Raw genomic sequence first — 18955 nt, 5'->3', positions numbered from 1 at the left:
AGTAATTTCCCTGGTTTCACACAGCCAGTAAAGGGTAGAATCCAGATATGAACCTGGGTCTGTTGGGCTCACAAGCCTTTGCTCTTCCTCCATCATGTGCTGTCTCCTTTCTTAGAGATTACCTCATGAGCAAGAAGCATGGTGTGATAGAAAGAGTATAGCTTTGGCAATGGGAAGCATTGAGTTCCTCAAATAGAATCCCTAGGATTATTGATTATGACTAGGTGACTAAAAAGATGGTTTTCGTTGATTGGTAAGCCCTAAATTAATCCATGAATTTACATGCATTTTCAGTAACACATGGAATATATATTAGTAGTAAATGAAATTCCCACATGAACAGAAAATAGTATACAGAGATTATAACCATCATGATAATGATAATAGCTAACCTGGACATAACCAGCTGCCATGGAGTCAGTTCTGACTCATAGCAAACCCATGTGTGTCAGAATAGAACTGTGCTCCATAGGGTTTTCAATGGCTGATTTTTCAGAAATAAGATTGCCAGACCTTTCTTCCAAGGCTCCTCTGGGTAGACTAGCACACAAACCTTTGCATTAACCTTCTGTACCACCCAGGAGGCAGTACCCATTTAATCCCCATAACTACTTTAAGAGGTAGCTAATTTCTATGTCGCAGATGACACAGATGAAGCATAAGGCAGTTAAGAAACTTGCCCAGGTTCTCACAGACAAGCAGACAGCTTGGCTCCAGATCTGAGCTCTTACTGAGAAAATCAGATCAGATGGTACTGCAGAAAAATAAATATGTTGCTGTTTAAGGTATAGGATTTCTTATTATTTGGGAGGAATGTTGTTTAAATACTTTTTTTTTTAACAAGAACCTACAAGTGGATTAATTTTAGATGCCTCACACTATTATCTCACTATAAATGTTGACAATGAACCAGCCCCATGAAAACTACTTACAATAAAAAGATTTCTTCATGTGGTTGTCACTACGATCCCCATTCAATCCTTGGCATTGTGCAGCTTAAAGATGATCTTGTGAAACTATTTAGATCTTTTGGATCAATAGACACCTGACATATTCAATGGTTGACATGGAAAATGTATCTAGGATGCCAGAGGTTTCTGTTTGTACAAAGCTATTTAGACATCAATGAATATGCATCACAAAGTTTCCACAAGGAAGGGGAAAATCAATAGGGCTTATTCTTATAATATTAACTCCATTTAAGAAATGGATGCATTTCTAAAACAATCTGTACTGAAAGAAATCCTGCCAGTAAATTATTATGTAAAGTGAGAAATATTTTTCAAATGCAAATCATTCATATTGCCTGCCCTCTAGTCCCCTCCTCCTACACGTTGTCACATACACATGAATATTTGTGTACAAATATTGAGTTTTCTTAAGACAGATTTATATTTCTTTAACCACATGCTGTTGTTAGTTGCCATCAAGCCAATTCCGACTCATGGAGACCCCATGTGTGTAGAAAAGAACTGTTCTATAGGATTTTCAAGGCTGTGACCTTTCAGAAGATCACAAAGCCTGTTTTCTGAGATGCTTCTGGGTGGGTTCGAACCACCAGCCTTTCAGCTAGTTGTGGGGTGTTTAACTTGTTTGTGTCACTCAAGAACTCTCAAGCACCTAATTAAACCCAAAACCAAACAAACCCGTTGCCCTGGAATTGAATTCTGACTCACAGTGACCTTACAGAACAAAATAGAATTGCCCCATAGGGTTTCCAAGGCTGTAAATCTTTATGGAAGCAGACTGCCACATCTTTCTCCCAAAAAGCAGCTGGCGGTTTCAAACTGCTGACCTTTCAGTTAGCAGCCGAGTGCTTAACCACTGCACCACCAGGGTACCTTAACCATCTAATTAAAAAAAAAAAATTGAAGCCACACCGTGGTACAGCAAAGTGGAAAGAATACAACTCAGAATTGACACCCAGGTTCCATGCTTATTCCAAAATCAAAAACCAAACCCGTTGCCGTCGAGTCAATTCTGGCTCATAGTGACCCTATAGCACAGAGACTTGCCCCATAGAGTTTCCAAGGAGCGCCTGGTGGATTTGAACTGCCAACCTTTTGGTTAGCAGCGATAGCACTTAACCACTATACCACCAGCGTTTGTTAGTGGCCACAAATTTGCTTTTTGACTCGGAACAACTTACTTTAAAAAGTTTTTTTTTATCTGTCTCTTCAAATGTCAGACACGCCAGACCCTTGTGAAATACTTTGAAGAACAAAAAGTACAACACAAGCACGAGCCCTCAAGCTCTCCTATCTAGTTTCCTTCCTGGAGGAAAACCACTGGGGAAGGAGGCAGTGAGCTTGCCCTGCACACTGACAGGTGTTTGATCTTGGGAAAATCTCTTCTTAGTCTCCAGTGTCCGACGTGGTGTCAGCGCTTGGTAAAGGTCTGGTATCCAAACAGCTATTTTCTGTGTCACAGCTATAAGCTGAAGTTCAAAAAATAATTATTCGTGTCATTTTCTATTTATTCAGCTGCATACATTTACCTTTTGAAAGACTTTTCCCTAGAATATGTTGATTCCAAATTTATAACAGCACAGAAATAGATGTACATTTGTCTTATGAATAAGTAAGCTTATAATCAACCATCCAGAGTGGTAAACTGATACACAGATTGAGGTTTTGAGACCTGTTTCCTGAAGGAGGGTCATCATATACACTGACTCTCCTACTTGCAGCCCAAAGCTAGCAACACAAACCCTCCAGGGTTTTAGTGGTAATATTGCTGAGCTCACAAAGGCATCTGAGCTCATTGATGGTATTGGGCAATTGTTTTAAAATCAGGAAGTGTAAAAACTATTGAGTTGTTAGAGGAAGACACAGAAACAAAGAAAGCTTTTAGAAAATTAGAGCTGATTGAAAAGGACCGGCTTGCCACATATAAAGTCCAATACGTATTTAAAGGGAAAACACACACAAAATAACCAAAATTATGTTAACTGGAAATGAAAATACTTTGTCATTGCCTAAGCTGCCTGTAAAGTCAGGTTATAGGCTCCTTTCTTTTTTTTAATTGATTTTCTAATATTCATATTGATTCACCAGTTTTACCATCTCCAGATAATGGGAAAAGTTATTTTCATGCCTGGTTTTATACTGTTTTACAGTGACTGATCAGGAAGCAGGGGAGGATTATCCGGTAAGCAAGGTAAGCACGGTGCTTACTCTGTTTATCAGATCATCCGTAGTGAACAGTTTTGCATTTTTTTTACTACATCAAAGATTAAGCCTCTGGGTATGGCTGACACCTGTCTCTCTCCCAACCCCACAGAACCTTCCTACAGAATCAAAGCCTCTCTTCAAATTTACAATCCCTGACAGGGACAGATGACCCGGTAAGCAAGGTGAGCATGGGCTTCCTTGTGCTTACTTACTAATCTGTAATGAGTAATGTGTCAGGAAGAACTTGGCTGACATTCAGCTTCTTTTTAGACTGTTGTGTATCAGGACTGAGCAGCAGGTCTACCAAACTGTTAGCTCTCTTGGGTGACCAAAGCCAGGGGACCTTTCTTAAGGTGTTGACCAAACTCCATTCACCACCGCTGCCAGAGTGTGGGCTTTGGAGACAGGTAGAGTAGGATTTGAAACCTGCCTTCAGCCCGTGATAGCAGGGTGGTCTTGTCTAAGTTGACCAACCCATCAGAACCTCAGCTTCTTCTTTTATAAAATGGGGCTGATAATTATTACAAACCGATAGGATTGTTGTAGAGATTAGAGATAAATGTGGATATTGAGCCTCAGACATAATAAAAAAAAAATCACCCTCAAATTGTAGTTATTAACTGTTTTCTTTATGTGCTCTGGAAACAATTTCCTTTCCAAAACCACTTACAGCAAGGAAAGTAAATTCGAGTATTTCCTCAAGCTGCTGCATAGTATCATTTTAAGATTAAGACAGGGATCAGAGCCCCCCCACCCCCAAATCTGCAAACAGTGTAACAGGAAATGGGCCAGGGCGAAGAAACAAAGCCATTCGCTGGAACAATGGGGCAGGATATCAGAAAATAGCCCGCAAACTTCTTTAAACTTGTCCTTCAGAAGCAGCTGGAGAAAACCAGCCCCAAGGACATGCGCAGAAGGTCCACCTGTGACCCCTGTGTGACCTTCCACCAGGGGCAGTGAGGGGCTGCAGCAGCAGCCGGGGAATCGAACCTGGGGAGCAAGAGTCTGCGCAGGCACACCACCCATAATAAGTCCTACTACAAATCCCAGAGGCCTCCAGGACAGGAGCCATCTTAGAAAGCTGCTGCTGCATGCACCTTAGTTAATGTATCTCCGCCTATGCCTATGAATAAACATGAATCTTTTCCTGCCCAAGAACATTTAAAAACCCAGGCCCGTCTTTTGTTCTGTGAGACTAGGGTAAGATTTGCTTTAGGACCCTCCTTGTCTCCGCCTGCAAACCTCTTCAATAAAGCTTTGCTCATGTGGAAAACTACGTGCCTTACCTGCTTTCATTCTTCACTAGTGAGAAGCAAAAACCTTATTCCGGTAACAAGATCACAGTGCTCAACTCATTTTTTCCTTACAGGAAACATAATTGGAGAAGGAGCAGCTTCAAGCATTGCCCCTGGGTTCAGCACTCAGATGAGGGGTGAGTGTTCTGCCCAGCCTCATGGAGGTTTGCTCTCCTGAGTGGTGGAGCTGGGTGGCAGAGCCGAGAGGTGGAGCTGTGCACATCGTAAGTTGTAGAACTTTGGGCCAACTCCCAATGTCTTATATATTAAATCAAAAATCCTGGCAACCACCCCTCTGTGTTAGATAGCATTAGCAAAATGATTAGGAGGAAAGATTTTGGAGACAGATTGCCTGGGTTCCCAGTCCAACTCCACAACTCACTAGCTCTGTGTCATTAGGCAATTACCTCATCTGGAAATGTGAAATAATATTAATACTTATATTCTAGGGTTGTTGCGAAGATTATGTATATTATTCCCTTAGCATAATACCTGCCACTAAGTAAAACCACACTCGCTGCTGTCAAGTCAATTCTGACTCATAGCAACCCTATAGGACATACTAGAACTGTCCCATAGGTTTTCCAAGGAGCGGCTGGTGGATTTGAACTACCGACCTTTTGGTTAGCAGCCAAGCTCTTAACCACTGCACCACCACTAAGTAAAAGCAGTCATTAAATAGTTGTTGTTATTGCATTAGTGGTAATAATCAACTTGTACAAGATCAAACACCAGTAAGAGGGTAGCAATCCTGGTCTTCTGACTCCAGATTCCAGGTTCTTTCTGTTACTATGTATGGATCTATGAATGTTTATTTTTTCCTTAATTGGTTAAAATACCACAGTACTGTTCGTGCCATTCCAGGGACACTGAAGTATTTGCTCTTATTTACTATGCAGACCTGCAAATAAAAGATCACATCAGACCATTTCTCAGCTTTCCAAGAGCTATACTTCTTAGGATTTATAATTCTTTGAGATCAAAACAGATTTCGGACCTGCTAATTGAAAGGAGTGCCTGTGATTTGACAGTACAGAGGCCATAGTATCTTCTCTATTTTATGCTAAATGATGATATCAACTGTTTGTCTCCCTTTCAAAGTTGTTCTCTAATGATTTGGCTCCAACTTCCTCCAAACAAAACAAGAATGCAGCTGCTAGTCATGCTTCTTTCTGGTTCACTGGCTGCTTAGACATGAATAACTAATGTATTTGCTTCTACTTTAACTACCACTGTGCTTGGCACAGTTCCAGGCACCCTGGGTACTGAACCCTGTAGAGTCCATAAAGTTAGTTTTTCAGACTAACTTTGGCCTGGAATGAACTTCACACAAGGTAACTCTGGAGAAATTCACGCCGCCTGTCTCACCCACCCATTTAAAAATAATATATATATTATTATATAGATAATATATATTACTACATTGATAATACAAATATTATATGGATAATATATTTATAAACACACCACCCATTGCCATTGAGTCAATTCCAACTCACAGTGACCCTGTAGGACAGAGTAGAACTGCCCCATAGGGTTTCCAAGGCTGTAATCTTTATGGAAACAGCCACATCTTTTTCCTACGGAGCGGCTGGTGGGTTCAAACTGCCAACCTTTTGGTTAGCAGCTGAATGCTTAACCACTGCACGACCAGGACTCCATGTGTGTGTGTGTGTGTGTGTGTGTGTGTGTGTGTGTATCCCATCCCCATTGCCATCGAGCTGATTCTAACTCATGGAAACCCTATAGGACAGCGTAGAGTTGCCCCATAGGGTTTCCAAGGAGTGGCTCGTGGATTCAAACTGCCAACCTTTTGGTTAGCAGCCAAATTCTTAACCACTACACCACCAGGGCTCCTATACACAAACACACGTATATATAGACACACAAATGTATATATATATATCAAGAAGAAACATTTGCCAATATAGACCATATTATTTTGGGCCATAAAACAAACCTCAACACATTTCAGAGAAATGCAATCATATAATTTGAGTTCTCTGACAACAGAGCAGTTAAACTTGAAATTAATAACAAAGAAATATGGAAAATCCCCAAGTAGTTGGAAATGAAACAATGCACTTCAAAATAACCCATGGGTCAAATAGGAAGTCACAAGGGAAATTAGAAAATATTTTTAATGGAATGAAAATAAAGCATATCAAGATTTTTGGGATGCATTAAAGTAGTACTCAGAGGAAATTTTATGGAATTAAAGGCTTAGCTTAGAAAAGAATAAAGGTCTATAATCAATGATCTAAGTTTCTACCTTAAAAAATTAGAAAAAGAGCAAATTAAGCCCAAAGCAAGCGGAAGGAAGAAATTCATGAAAACAAATGAAATCAATAAAATTAAAAAACAGAAAATCAATAGAGAAAATCAAAAGCTGGCTCTTTTAAAAGAGCAATAAAACTGATAACGCTCTAGGTAGAGGGGGGCAAAAGCTGGCCAAATGGACACAAAAAGAGTGGAAGGAAGGAGTGTGCTGTCTCATTAAAAAAAAAAAAAAAAGGGGGAGAGCAATTAGGAGTATATAGCAAGGTGTTTATAAATTTTTGTATGAGAGTCCAACTTGATTTGTAAACTTTCACTTAAAGCACAATAAAAATTAAAAAAACACTGATAGCCCTCTAGCAAACTGATCAGGAAAAAAAAAAACTATAAATTACCAATATCAAGAATGAAATAGGGGATACCACTATAGATCCTACAGGCATTAAAGGATAATAATGTACTATTATGAATAACTTAATGGCCATAAATTCAACAACCTAGATAAAATAGACAAATTCCTTAGAAGGCAAAAACTACCAAAGTTCAATCAAGAAGAAATCAATACCCTGACTGGTCCTGTATTTTATTTTAAAAATTTAATTTGTAATTAAAAGCCTTTCAACAACGAAAGAAAGCCAAAAAACTCCAGGTTCAGGTAGCTATACTGGCAAATGCTACCATTTAAGGAAAAAATAATACCAATTAAATGTAAACTCCAGAAAACAGAGGAGAAAGAAACACTTCCCAACTAATCTTTGTGATAAGCATACCAAAACTCTGATATCAAAACCAGACAAAGACATTACAAGAAAAGTAAATGATAGATCAGTGTCTCTCAGAAACACGAATGTAAAAATCTTCAATAAAATATTAGTAAATTAAATCCAGAAATACATCAAAATTATAGAACACAACAACCAAGTTGGTTTATCCTCAGAATGCAAAATTGGTTCAACATTTGAAAATCAATTAATGTAATTCACTATCTTAATAGACTAAACAAGAAAAACCATGTGATCATCTCAATAGATGCAGAAAAGCATTTGACAAAATTGCACAACCATTCATGATTTAAAAAACAAAACCCTTCTCAGCAAACTAAGAATTAAAGAAACCTTTCTCAACGTGACAAAGGAAATCTATGTTTAGTTATGGGAACACTGGTGGCACAGTCATTAAGCGCTCTGCTGCTAAGTGAAAGATTGGCAGTTCAAACCCGCCAGCTGCTCTGCAGGAGAAAGATGTGGCAGCCTGCTTCTGTAAAGAGATTTACAGCCTTGGAAACCCTGTGGAGAATCTGCTCTACTCTGTCCTACAGGGTTGCTGAGTCAGAATCCACTTGATGGCAATGGGTGTGGTTTGGGTTTGCTTATGTTAGTTATATATTGTCGCATGATACATTACTCCAAAACAAACATTTATTGTCTTACAGTTTCTAGAGACCAGGAATCTGGGTACAACTGAGCTGGCTGCCTCTGGCTCGAGGTGTCTCACAGGATTGAACTTATGTTGTCTCGTGGATATACAGTCTCACCTGAAGGCTCAGGGAAGGGTGGGTGGGGGGAGAGCGAGGATTCACTTCTGCGTTCATTCACATGAGTGTTGGCAGGAGTCACTTCCTCATGGACAGCGGACTGAGCCCCTTGGTTCTTCTCTGGCTGTTGGTCACCCTTGGTTCCTTCCCTGCTCACAGTATGCTATCAATCTCCCCTCAGAGCAACTGAATGAGAGAGCACGAGAAAGCGCCCAATGTGGATGTCACAATCTTTTTGTAACCTAATCTTGGAAGTGACATTCTATCAATTTTGTCACATTCTATTCCTTAGAAGCAAGTCACTAGGTCAAGCCCACACTCAAAGGGAGAAGATCACACAAGGGCATGAATACATGTCAGGGGAGAGCCCCAGCAAGGAAAGACCCTCACTGTGCATCCTGGCAGATAATCCAAAGAACTGACAAGTAGTCCTTTCCAGATTCATGAGTTCAGGGAAACTTACTGACACGGACAAGCAGCTGCTCTTCAGTGGCGGCCGGCTGGAGTATTTCTGCAACTACCTAGCAATGGACTCAAGCTTATATACCATTCCGGTTGGGATCAAGGCTCGTTGTTTTTCTCCCACATCCTTGGGCAGTCTGTGTTCCCAGGGACTTCATATCCAGTCCCAGATGTTTTCCGTCTTGTTGCTAAGGCATTCCTCGGCCTTGGCCACTGGCCCAGTCATGCCACTCCCGGCCTTGTGCCTTAGCCCGAGTCCATCCCGAATTCATCCCCAGCATGCTTTGGGGAAGAGCAAAGCTGATTCCATTAGGAGGGGATGCATATAGCTGAATAGCATTACCCTACAATACAGGAGGCAGGGATCATTAGGAGGTTATCCTAGAAACTGCATTTACAAAATACAACTAGCATCATACTTAACGGTGCAAGACTGAATGGTTTCCTCCTAAGATCTGGAATAAGACAAAGATGTCTGCTCCTACTACTCCTATTGAATTTCACACTGGAGGTCCTAGCCAGTGCAATAAAGCAAGAATAAGAAATAGAAGGCATAATAGTTAGGAAGAACTAAAACTGCTCCTATTTGCAAATGACATAAAAATCCCAAAGAAGCTCCAAAAATACTCCTAGAACTCATAAAGAGAAGACCTACAGATGGCAAATAAGCACATGAACAACAGTTAAGCATTAATCATTAAAAAAAAAAAACAAACCCATTGCCACAGAGTTGATTCTGACTCACAGGGACCCTATAGGACAGAGTGGAACTGCCCCATAGAGTTAATCATTGTTGTTGTTGTTAGGTGCCATCGAGTCAGTTCCGACTCATAGCGACCCAATGCACAACAGAACAAAACACTGCCCGGTCCTGCGCCATCCTTACAATCGTTATGCTTGAGCTAATTGTTGCAGCCACTGTGTCAATCCACCTCGTTGAGGGTCTTCCTCTTTTCCACTGACCCTGTTCTCTGCCAAGCGTGATGTCCTTCTCCAGGGACTGATCCCTCCTGACAACACGTCCAAAGTATGTAAGACACAGTCTCGCCATCCTTGCTTCTAAGGAGCATTCGGATTGTACTCTTCTAAGACAGATTTGTTCGTTTTTTGGCAGTCCATGGTATATTCAATATTCTTCACCAACGCCACAATTCAAAGGTGTCATTTCTTCTTCAGTCTTCCTTATTCATTGTCCAGCTTTCACATGCATATGATGTGATGGAAAATACCATGGCTTGGGTCAGGCACACCTGAGTCTTCAGGGTGACATCTTTGCTCTTCAACATTTTGAAGAGGTCCTTTGCAGCAGATTTGCCCAATGCAATGCGTCTTTTGATTTCTTGACTGCTGCTCCCATGGCTGTTGATTGTGGATCTAAGTACAATGAAATCCTTGACAACTTCAATCTTTTCTCCGTTTATCATGATGTTGCTCATTGGTCCAGTTGTGAGGACTTTTGTTTTCTTTATGTTGAGGTGTAATCCATACTGAAGGCTGTGGTCTCTGATCTTCATTAGTAAATGCTTCAAGTCCTTTCACTTTCAGCAAGCAAGGTTGTGTCATCTGCGTAACGCAGGTTGTTAGTGAGTCTTCCTCCAATCTTGATGCTCCATTCTTCTTCATATAGTCCACCTTCTCGTATTATTTGTTCAGCATACAGATTGGATAGGTATGGTGAAAGAATACAACCCGGACGCACACCTTTCCTGACGTTAAACCAATCAGTATCCCCTTGTTCTGTCCAAACAACTGCCTCTTGATCTATGTAAAGGCTCCTCATGAGCACAATTAAGTATTCTGGAATTCCCATTCTTCGCAGTGTTATCCATAGTTTGTTATGAGCCACACAGTCAAATGCCTTTGCATAATCAATAAAACACAGGTAAACATCCTTCTGGTATTCTCTGTTTTCAGCCAGGATCCATCTGACATCAGCAATGATATCCCTGGTTCCATGTCCTCTTCTGAAACCGGCCTGAATATCTGGTAGTTCCCTGTCAATACACTGCTGCAGCCATTTTTGAATGATCTTCAGCAAAATTTTGCTTGTGTGTGATATTAATGATATTGTTCTATAATTTTCACATTCGGTTAGAACACCTTTCTTGGGACTAGGCATAAATATGGATATCTTCCAGTCAGTGGGCCAGGAAGCTGTCTTCCATATTTCTTGGCATAGACGAGTGAGCATCTCCAGCGCTGCATCTGTTTGTTGAAACATCTCAATTGATATTCCATCAATTCCTGGAGCCTTGTTTTTCGCCAATGACTTCAGAGCAGCTTGGACTTCTTCCTTCAGTGCCATCGGTTCCTGATCATATGCCACCTCTTGAAATGGTTGAATATCAACTAATTCTTCTTGGTATAATGACTCTGTGTATTCCTTCCATCTTCTTTTGATGATTCCTGCATCATTTAATATTTTCCCCATGGAATCCTTTACTATTGCAACTCGAGGCTTGAATTTGTCTTTCAGTTCTTCCAGCTTGAGAAACGCTGAGCGTGTTCTTCCGTTTTGGTTTCCCATCTCCAGCTCTTTGCACGTATTATAATACTTTATTTTGTCTTAGAGGCCCTTTGAAATCTTCTGTTTGGTTCTTTTACTTCATCAATTCTTCCTTTTGCTTTAGCTGCTTCATGCTCAAGAGCAAGTTTCAAGGTCTCCTCTGACATCCATCTTGGTCTTTTCTTTCTTTCCTGTCTTTTCAGTGGCCTCTTGCTTTCTTCATGGATGATGTCCTTGATGTCATTCCACAACTCGTCTGGTCTTCGGTCACTAGTGTTCAATGCGTCAAATCTATTCTTCAGATGGTCTCTAAATTCAGGTGGGATATACTCAAGGTCATATTTTGGCTCTCGTGGACTTGCTCTGATTTTCTTCATTTTCAGCTTGAACTTGCATAAGAGCAATTGACGGTCTGTTCCACAGTCAGCCCCTGGCCTTGTTCTGACTGATGATATTGAGCTTTTTCCATTGTCTCTTTCCACAGATGTAGTCGATTTGATTTCTGTGTGTTCCATCTGGCGAGGTCCGTGTGTATAGTTGTCGTTTATGTTGGTGAAAGAAGGTATTTGCAGTGAAGAAGTCGTTGGTCTTGCAAAATTCTATCATTTGATCTCCAGCATTGTTTCTATCACCAAGGCCGTATTTTCCAACTATGGATGCTTCTTCTTTGTTTCCAACTTTTGCATTCCAATCGCCAGTAATTATCAGTGCATCTTGATTGCATGTTCGATCAATTTCAGACTGCAGCAGCTGATAAAAATCTTCTATTTCTTCGTCTTTGGCCCTAGTTGTTGGTGTGTAAATTTGAATAATAGTGTCTTAACTGGTCTTCCTTGTAGGCATATGGATCTTATCCTATCACTGACAGCGTTGTACTTCAGGATAGATCTTGAAACGTTCTTTCTGATGATGAATGCAACACCATTCCTCTTGGAGTTGTCATTCCCAGCATAGTAGACTATATGATTGTCTGATTCAAAATGGCCAATACCAGTCCATTTCAGCTCACTAATGCCTAGGATATCGATGTTTATGCGTTCCATTTCATTTTTGATGATTTCCAATTTTCCTAGATTCATACTTCGTACATTCCAGATTCCGATTATTAATGGATGTTTGCAGCTGTTTCTTCTCATTTTGCGTCGTGCCACATCAGCAAATGAAGGTTCCAAAAGCTTTACTCCATCCATGTCATTAAGGTTGACTCTACTTTCAGGAGGCAGCTTTTCCCCAGTCATCTTTTGAGTGCCTTCCAACCTGGGGGGCTCATCTTCCAGCACTATATCAGACAATGTTCTGCTGCTATTCATAAGGTTTTCACTAGCTAATGCTTTTCATAAGTAGACTGCCGGGTCCTTTCCTAGTCTGTCTTAGTCTGGAAGCTCAGCTGAAACCTGTCCTCCATGGTGAGCCTGCTGGTATCTGAATACCGGTGGCATAGCTTCCAGCATCACGGTAACATGCAAGCCCCCACAGTACGACAAACTGACAGACACGTGGGGGAATTAATCATTAGGGAAATGGAAATTAAAACTGTGAGAGACCTTTACACACCTACTGGAATGGCTAAAAAACAAAACAAAAAAACCTGACAATATCAAGTGCTGGAAAGTAATTGGAACTCTCGTACATTGCCAGTTAAATGCAAAATGTCACTTGAGAAATTTTTTGACAGTTGCTTACAGTGACATGCTTATTGTACGACCCAGTAGTTCGCTTTGTAAGTATTTAACCAACAGTAATGAAAACAAACATTCCTACAAAAGGCCAAGCATGAATGTTTATAGCAGCTTGATTTATAATCCTCAAAAACAGGAAACAACTCAAATGTTCGTCAACTGGGAATGGATAAACAAACTATGGCACATCCATACAATGCAATACTACTCAACAATAAAAAGAAATAGACTACTGACAAACACCAACAACATGGATGAAGTTCAAATGTATTATAAGTGAAAGAAGCCAGACACAAAAGGCTATATACATAATGTATGATTTCATTTATTTAACATTCTGGAAAATGCAAAACTACAGAGACAGAAAACACAGCAGTGGTTGCCATTTGCAAACAATTTCTGGAAGGTTCACAGACTACCTCTAGCCCATCCATGGACCCCATCTATATGCTACTCAGTTTTCAAGGTAGCTGCCAACTGCTTTCCGTCCAGCTCCAGTTCCTTCCTTAATCCCACTTATATTTACGTCTAGTGGCATGCTGCTTGTCACGGAATAGGTCCTTGTTTCACAGAAAACGCGTTAATTCTCTCTCTTCAGGTATTTCTTGCAATCAAATATCCACCTCAGCACTGGGCATATGGAATTGGGTGGATGATAAGTGTTGAGGCAGACTGCCAGTGACAAATTACTTTATCTCATAATTTCCCCAGATCCAACAACTTCCCATCATTGTGTTTAGACTTGAGAGAGTAGGAGCCAACTGGGAGAAGAATGGGAATAAGGAACCTGAAACAATTAAGGCAGGACCCTGTAAGCCTCCACCTCCTCCATCAGAAGGCCCGGACTGGACTGCTTGCCTCAGAAATCAGTGGTCAAGGAGCCTCACCACCACCACTCCTGCAAGCTAGTAGAGGGAAGTGCTGGCTTCAACCAAATTCAGCCATCCTATGCTCCTCCTCTTCCATTTTTCCTCTCTCCCTTCCTACCACTCATTCATTTGTTCTTTCATTCATTCGCGGGATGCTACAGCGCTGATCAGGGCAGAGACAGAAACTTCAGGGAATACATTTGAGAAAATACAGTTGTTACAAACTGTAGAAAGGCCTACGCCCGGGAAAGTGCAGACTGCACAGGAGGAGCTCCCAGCACCCGCGTCTTCCCAGGTGATGCTGTTATAGCTGCTTTTTTTCACCACCTGCGGGAGTTTGCAATCCTGAAGGCCTCCTCTCCTGGTGGGGAAGACGTGCAGGGACCGGGCCCGCTCTCTGAACGGCCTTTCTATGGCCCGAAGGCGGCCCATCATGGCCCTTCCCGGCAACAAGGACGGCGGCCCGGGCCCGCGCTGGAAGTCGGGGCGCGGCGGCCCCGCCCAGGCCGGCCCAGGGCGGGGGCTGGTTCCCATAGGGACCGAAGACCTGGCGGGCGGCGAGCAGAGCCGAGCCAGAGACGCCAGGCAGGAGCAAGGCCGGCCTCGGCAGCTGCTGCGCCGTGAGTTCCGGGCCGGGAAGGAGGCCGGGCCGGGAACCCGAGGGCCGGGCTGCCACGTGGCGCCGCTCTGTGCGCAGCGCTGGCCCAGCGCTGGCGGCGTCTTCCTGCCGCCGAGCGGCAGCAGCAGAGCGGGAGCCTGGTCCGGCGGCTCCGGGAAGGCGCTGTCCCGCTGCCTGCACTGCCCGGGTGCGCGCCCCTGGAGCGGGCGGCAGGGGCAGAGGGCACAGGGCGCCGGGCGGCTCTCTTGGGGCTGGGCCGCCGCCCCCGCGGGGTGCCGGGCGGTGTCTTCTTGCCGAAAGGAAATGAGACCCGAAGTTAGAACCGGGGAAGCCCTTAGCCTTCCCGGTCCTCTAGCCAGCTCGTGTGTCTTGGATCGGTTGAACTATAACATTAAAAAGATTATTTTACATCTCGGCTGGTTTTAGGATGAGAGGTTTTATTTTAAATTGCGGGATATGTCACAGGCGATTAAAATTGGGTTCCCAGAGGCAGCTAACTCTAGGCTGTCATCCTTGATCGCGTTGCCATTGCCGAAGGGATGAGTTTAAAGACATGGGTCCATTCCTAATTCTTTCTTAAACCGTAATTCTTTAACAAGTGCCTCGTTCTGTTCCAGGCCCTTAACAAAGACCCGTCGTGGACTGGGGCTCTGATGCAGTCTGCTCACTCCCATATTTTATAAGCGACATTTTCAAACTATGTGAAGACCCATCTTAGGAAGATTTATTCCTTTGTGATGGAGAAATATGAAAAAATTGGGAAAATTGGCGAAGGATCCTATGGAGCTGTTTTCAAATGCAGAAACAGGGACACGGGTCAGATTGTGGCCATCAAGAGGTTTCTGGAATCAGAAGACGACCCTGTCATAAAGAAAATCGCCCTCCGTGAAATCCGCATGCTCAAGGTAATTCACTTGTTCTTTTAAGGGAATTTCCAAGGATTAAAGCAATACATTAAAGTGAGTCGTGTTATGTTAAATGCATGCCTTGGGAAGTGGTTACATCTCCTTCCTTCAGGGACTTTTGCCATCAGTGACACACATGGTATGTCTGTGCACAAGCCACTCATTATATAATGAACTAGGGAGCAGATACATATAACCATAATGTGAGAGGTGCAAACATAAAGGTATTCACTTTGAATATTCTGATTTGCATATTCACTGAATATTCTAATTCTCTTCCCAATAACTTCTCTCTGGAGTTTGAAGAGTCATCATACTTTAATAGTACAGGGACTTAAAACAACTCAAGTTTGCTAGCACACATGCGTTTTAAACTTCTAGGCTGTTTTCTATTGAGGTCTCAGTCCTTTAAGAGAATTAATCATTCACCTGTCTTCAAACTGGAGGAAGCAGATAGGTTTTCATTACACCTCTTATTTATCTACTCCTGAGCATCCTGTCTCTTTAAAAGAAGGGTTCTTCTTAAAGACGTGAAATTAAATTGCCACTTTTAAAATGCTTATCAGTTAACGCTAGGGGAAATCTCAGAAGGGAAAAAAGTCGTTTTTTACAAGTTGTGTTTTTTGTTCCTCCCTAATGGAAAGAGACTTTTTAATTCCGTGAAGATGAAATTCAAATTGCAATGTAGAATGTGACATGTAATGAATACAGTGGGGGCTAACTTTTTCCCAACGGTTATGGCCCCTGTGTTCTGACAAGCATGACTGAATTCTCTGATAAGGGAAGGAAAACTTAGTGAGAGATGAGTAAACACCCAGAGGATTACTCTTATCCTTGCCACCTCCATTTTCTCCAGGTTTGTCTAAAAACTTTCTTTTTCCTGTGAACTAAGTTTGTGGGGTCATCTCTGGATAAGCACCCCAAGTAGGAAGTAGCACTTTGAATAAATTCAAATGGGCGAAAAATGGGACAACTTTGAGTTGAGAATGTTCTTTACTAGTGAGGGTGTTACTTATTCTGAGAGGGCACTTCCAAAGCCCCCAAGTGAAGTCCTAACCTGGGAAGGTGATTAGTTATCTAGTGCTGCCATAACAGAAATACCACCAGTGGGTGGCTTTAACAAACAGAAGTTTATTCTCTCAAAGTTTTGGAGGCTCTAAGTCCGGATTCAGGGTACCAGCTATAGGGGAAGTCTTTCTCTTTCTGTCCGTTCTGGGGGAAGGTTCTTGTCATCAATCTTCCCATGGCCTAGGAGCTTCTCAGAGCAGGGACCCAGGGTCCAAAGGACACGCACTGCTCCTGGCACTACTTTCTTAGCGGTATGAGGTCCCCCTGTCTCTCTGCTTGCTTCTCTCTTTTATATCTCAACAGACTCAAGATGCAGCCTAATCTTGTAGATTGAGTCCTGCATCATTAATATAACTGCCTCTGATCCTGCCTCATTAACAGCATAGAGGTAGGATTTACAATACATAGGAAGATCACATCAGATGACAAGATGGTGGACAACCACACAATACTGGGAATCATGGCTTAGCCAAGTTGACACACATTTTGGGGGGACATAATTCAATCCGTGACAAAAGAGATGAGACCGGTGTTGTTTGCCCATCCCACTGCCTGGGCGACTCTTGCCTACCACCAGCTCTACACTGGGAGGGTGTATCACAATTTCTTTTGGGCTGATGGATATTTTTTCACTTTCTCAGATTTTCCCTAGAGGAGGTGATACTTGCATTTCAAAGGGTTTATTTGCTCCAAAGAAAAGAAAATCTATTTCTGGCAGATACTCTTTCTCTGATGATTCCAAAGGTCACCTGTGAATGCCTCTCTAGGTCCGCTCACCAGTCCAGCAATACTACCTTTACAGGTGTATCTCCTTGAATTAATTAGGCCCCTCCAGGATGAGAAGCTTGCCTCTCTCTGTACCCTCAAAGCATACTACTTGGCACATAGTGATCCTCTAGTAGTGTTATTGTGGGATTGGATAAGTTCTTAGGAAATATAGGTATTGCCAATAAATTAGGAAGTCAAATATGTTCTTTTGAATAACTGACTATTGATGTACTCCAAAGGATAGAGCCATGTGCACAAGAGCCTAATTTCAAAGCACACAGCACCTGACTCCATAACTGGATGTACTGCTGTAGACATCACTGATCTCTGTGAGATGGTGGGACTCAGTGATCAGTAGAGTTTGTCCCTTCAAGCTCTGACTTTTCAGAACTCTGTGATATTCCTAACACTTAATAAATATTTGTTGAATAAGTGAATTGAGAGTATGTTAAGTGAGGTCATAATTTCTCCATTTATATATTCAGTAAGTACTTATGGAGCCCCAGTTGTGCCTAAAACAAAGTTATGCAAAGTTGTATGCCCTGTCTCTCAGAGCCTTACCTCTTGGAAGGGAAGTAAGATGAGTTTCCCAATGCTCTCACTCCTGATGGCCTGGATTCCTAGTGGGCAGGGCCTGCGTCATTCACCTTGTGTTCCCCATGCTTGGCAAGAAATCCCTAAATGTTTATTGAATAATGAAAATAAATTGTTTGGAGGCACCTTTGAGCTAGACCTTAAAGGGTTCAGGGAAGCACAAATGAGAAGATAAGACGTGCAGAGCTATCCAAACCAAACCCAAACCCGTTGCCATCGAGTCTATATAAAAAAAAAAAAAGTCTATAGGCTATCCTAAAAAAAGATGCATAAATAGAAAGCACAACATATTGAGGGAACACAGGCAATAACCCAAAGTCTGGGCCAAAATGCCTGCTGTGTGCTAATAGGCCAGGAAGAGAAGAAAGCCAGGGTCTGGTAGGAGAGAATATGAAGAACTTCCTGGAATACAAGTCTGGCCCTGGAATAAGGGGTGGTTAACACATAGCTATGGAAACCCTGGTGGTGTAGTGGTTAAGTGCTACAGCTGCTAACCAAAGGGTCAGCAGTTGGAATCTGCCAGGCGCTCCTTGGAAACTACGGGGCAGTTCTATTCTGTCCTATAGGATCGCTATGAGTTGGAATCGATTCGACGGCAATGGGTTTGGCTTTTTTTTTTTTTTTTTTTAAACACATAGCTAAAGAGCCCTAGTGTAACAGTGGTTAAATACTCGGCTGCTAACCAAAAGGTTGATGGTTTGAACCCACCAGTTTCTCAACGGGAAAAAGATGTGGCAGTCTGCTTCTGTAAAGATTTACAGCCTTGGAAACCCTATGGGACAGTTCTCTGTCCTATTGGGTTGCTGTGAAATGGAATCAACTCCACAGCAATGGGTACTGTACTGTAGCACTTAGCTAAGGAGCCCTGGTGGCACAGTGGTTAAGCACCCGGCTGCTAACCAAAAGGTTAGTGGTTCAAACCCACCAGCGGCTCTGTGGGAGAAAAGACCTGGAGATCTGCTCCTATAGAGATTAAAGCCTAGGAAACCCTATGGCAGTGGCATCACTAGGGTTGGTGTTACCCAGTGTGGTAATTCATGGTGTCACCCTCCCCCCTGGACCGTCTCCAGTACTAACCTCACAGAACCCTTAGTAATGTTTTTGTACTAATGTTACTTATAAGTCAGAATTCCCATGTATCACTCTTTCTTTTCCTTTAATTACTACTTCATTCTCAAAAAAGTGATTGATACAGGTTCACAAATA

At 42.2% G+C, this 18955-nt stretch overlaps 1 protein-coding gene across 3 annotated transcripts in view; it reads left to right on the top strand.

Annotated features, from left to right (window-relative positions):
• The first annotated feature begins 2992 nt into the window (after positions 1-2992).
• Positions 2993-18955, top strand: part of CDKL1 (cyclin dependent kinase like 1) — a 91578-nt gene continuing 75615 nt past the window's right edge. For 2 of the 3 annotated variants that reach the window (XM_064292452.1, XM_010588623.3), the window contains exons 1-2: positions 14312-14415; positions 15032-15319. In XM_064292452.1, the coding sequence (XP_064148522.1) occupies positions 15152-15319 (168 nt within the window). In that variant the 5' untranslated portion in view covers positions 14312-14415; positions 15032-15151. Of the gene's footprint in view, positions 3356-4542; positions 4606-14311; positions 14416-15031; positions 15320-18955 lie in introns of those variants that run through there. The other variant, XM_064292451.1, reaches the window with a different exon arrangement.

The sequence above is a fragment of the Loxodonta africana genome, chromosome 10 (assembly GCF_030014295.1).
Source record: "Loxodonta africana isolate mLoxAfr1 chromosome 10, mLoxAfr1.hap2, whole genome shotgun sequence".
NCBI classification, from domain to species: Eukaryota; Metazoa; Chordata; class Mammalia; order Proboscidea; family Elephantidae; genus Loxodonta; species Loxodonta africana.
The sequence above is the reverse complement of the archived record's forward strand: the minus strand, read 5'-3'. Positions and strand labels throughout refer to the sequence as shown.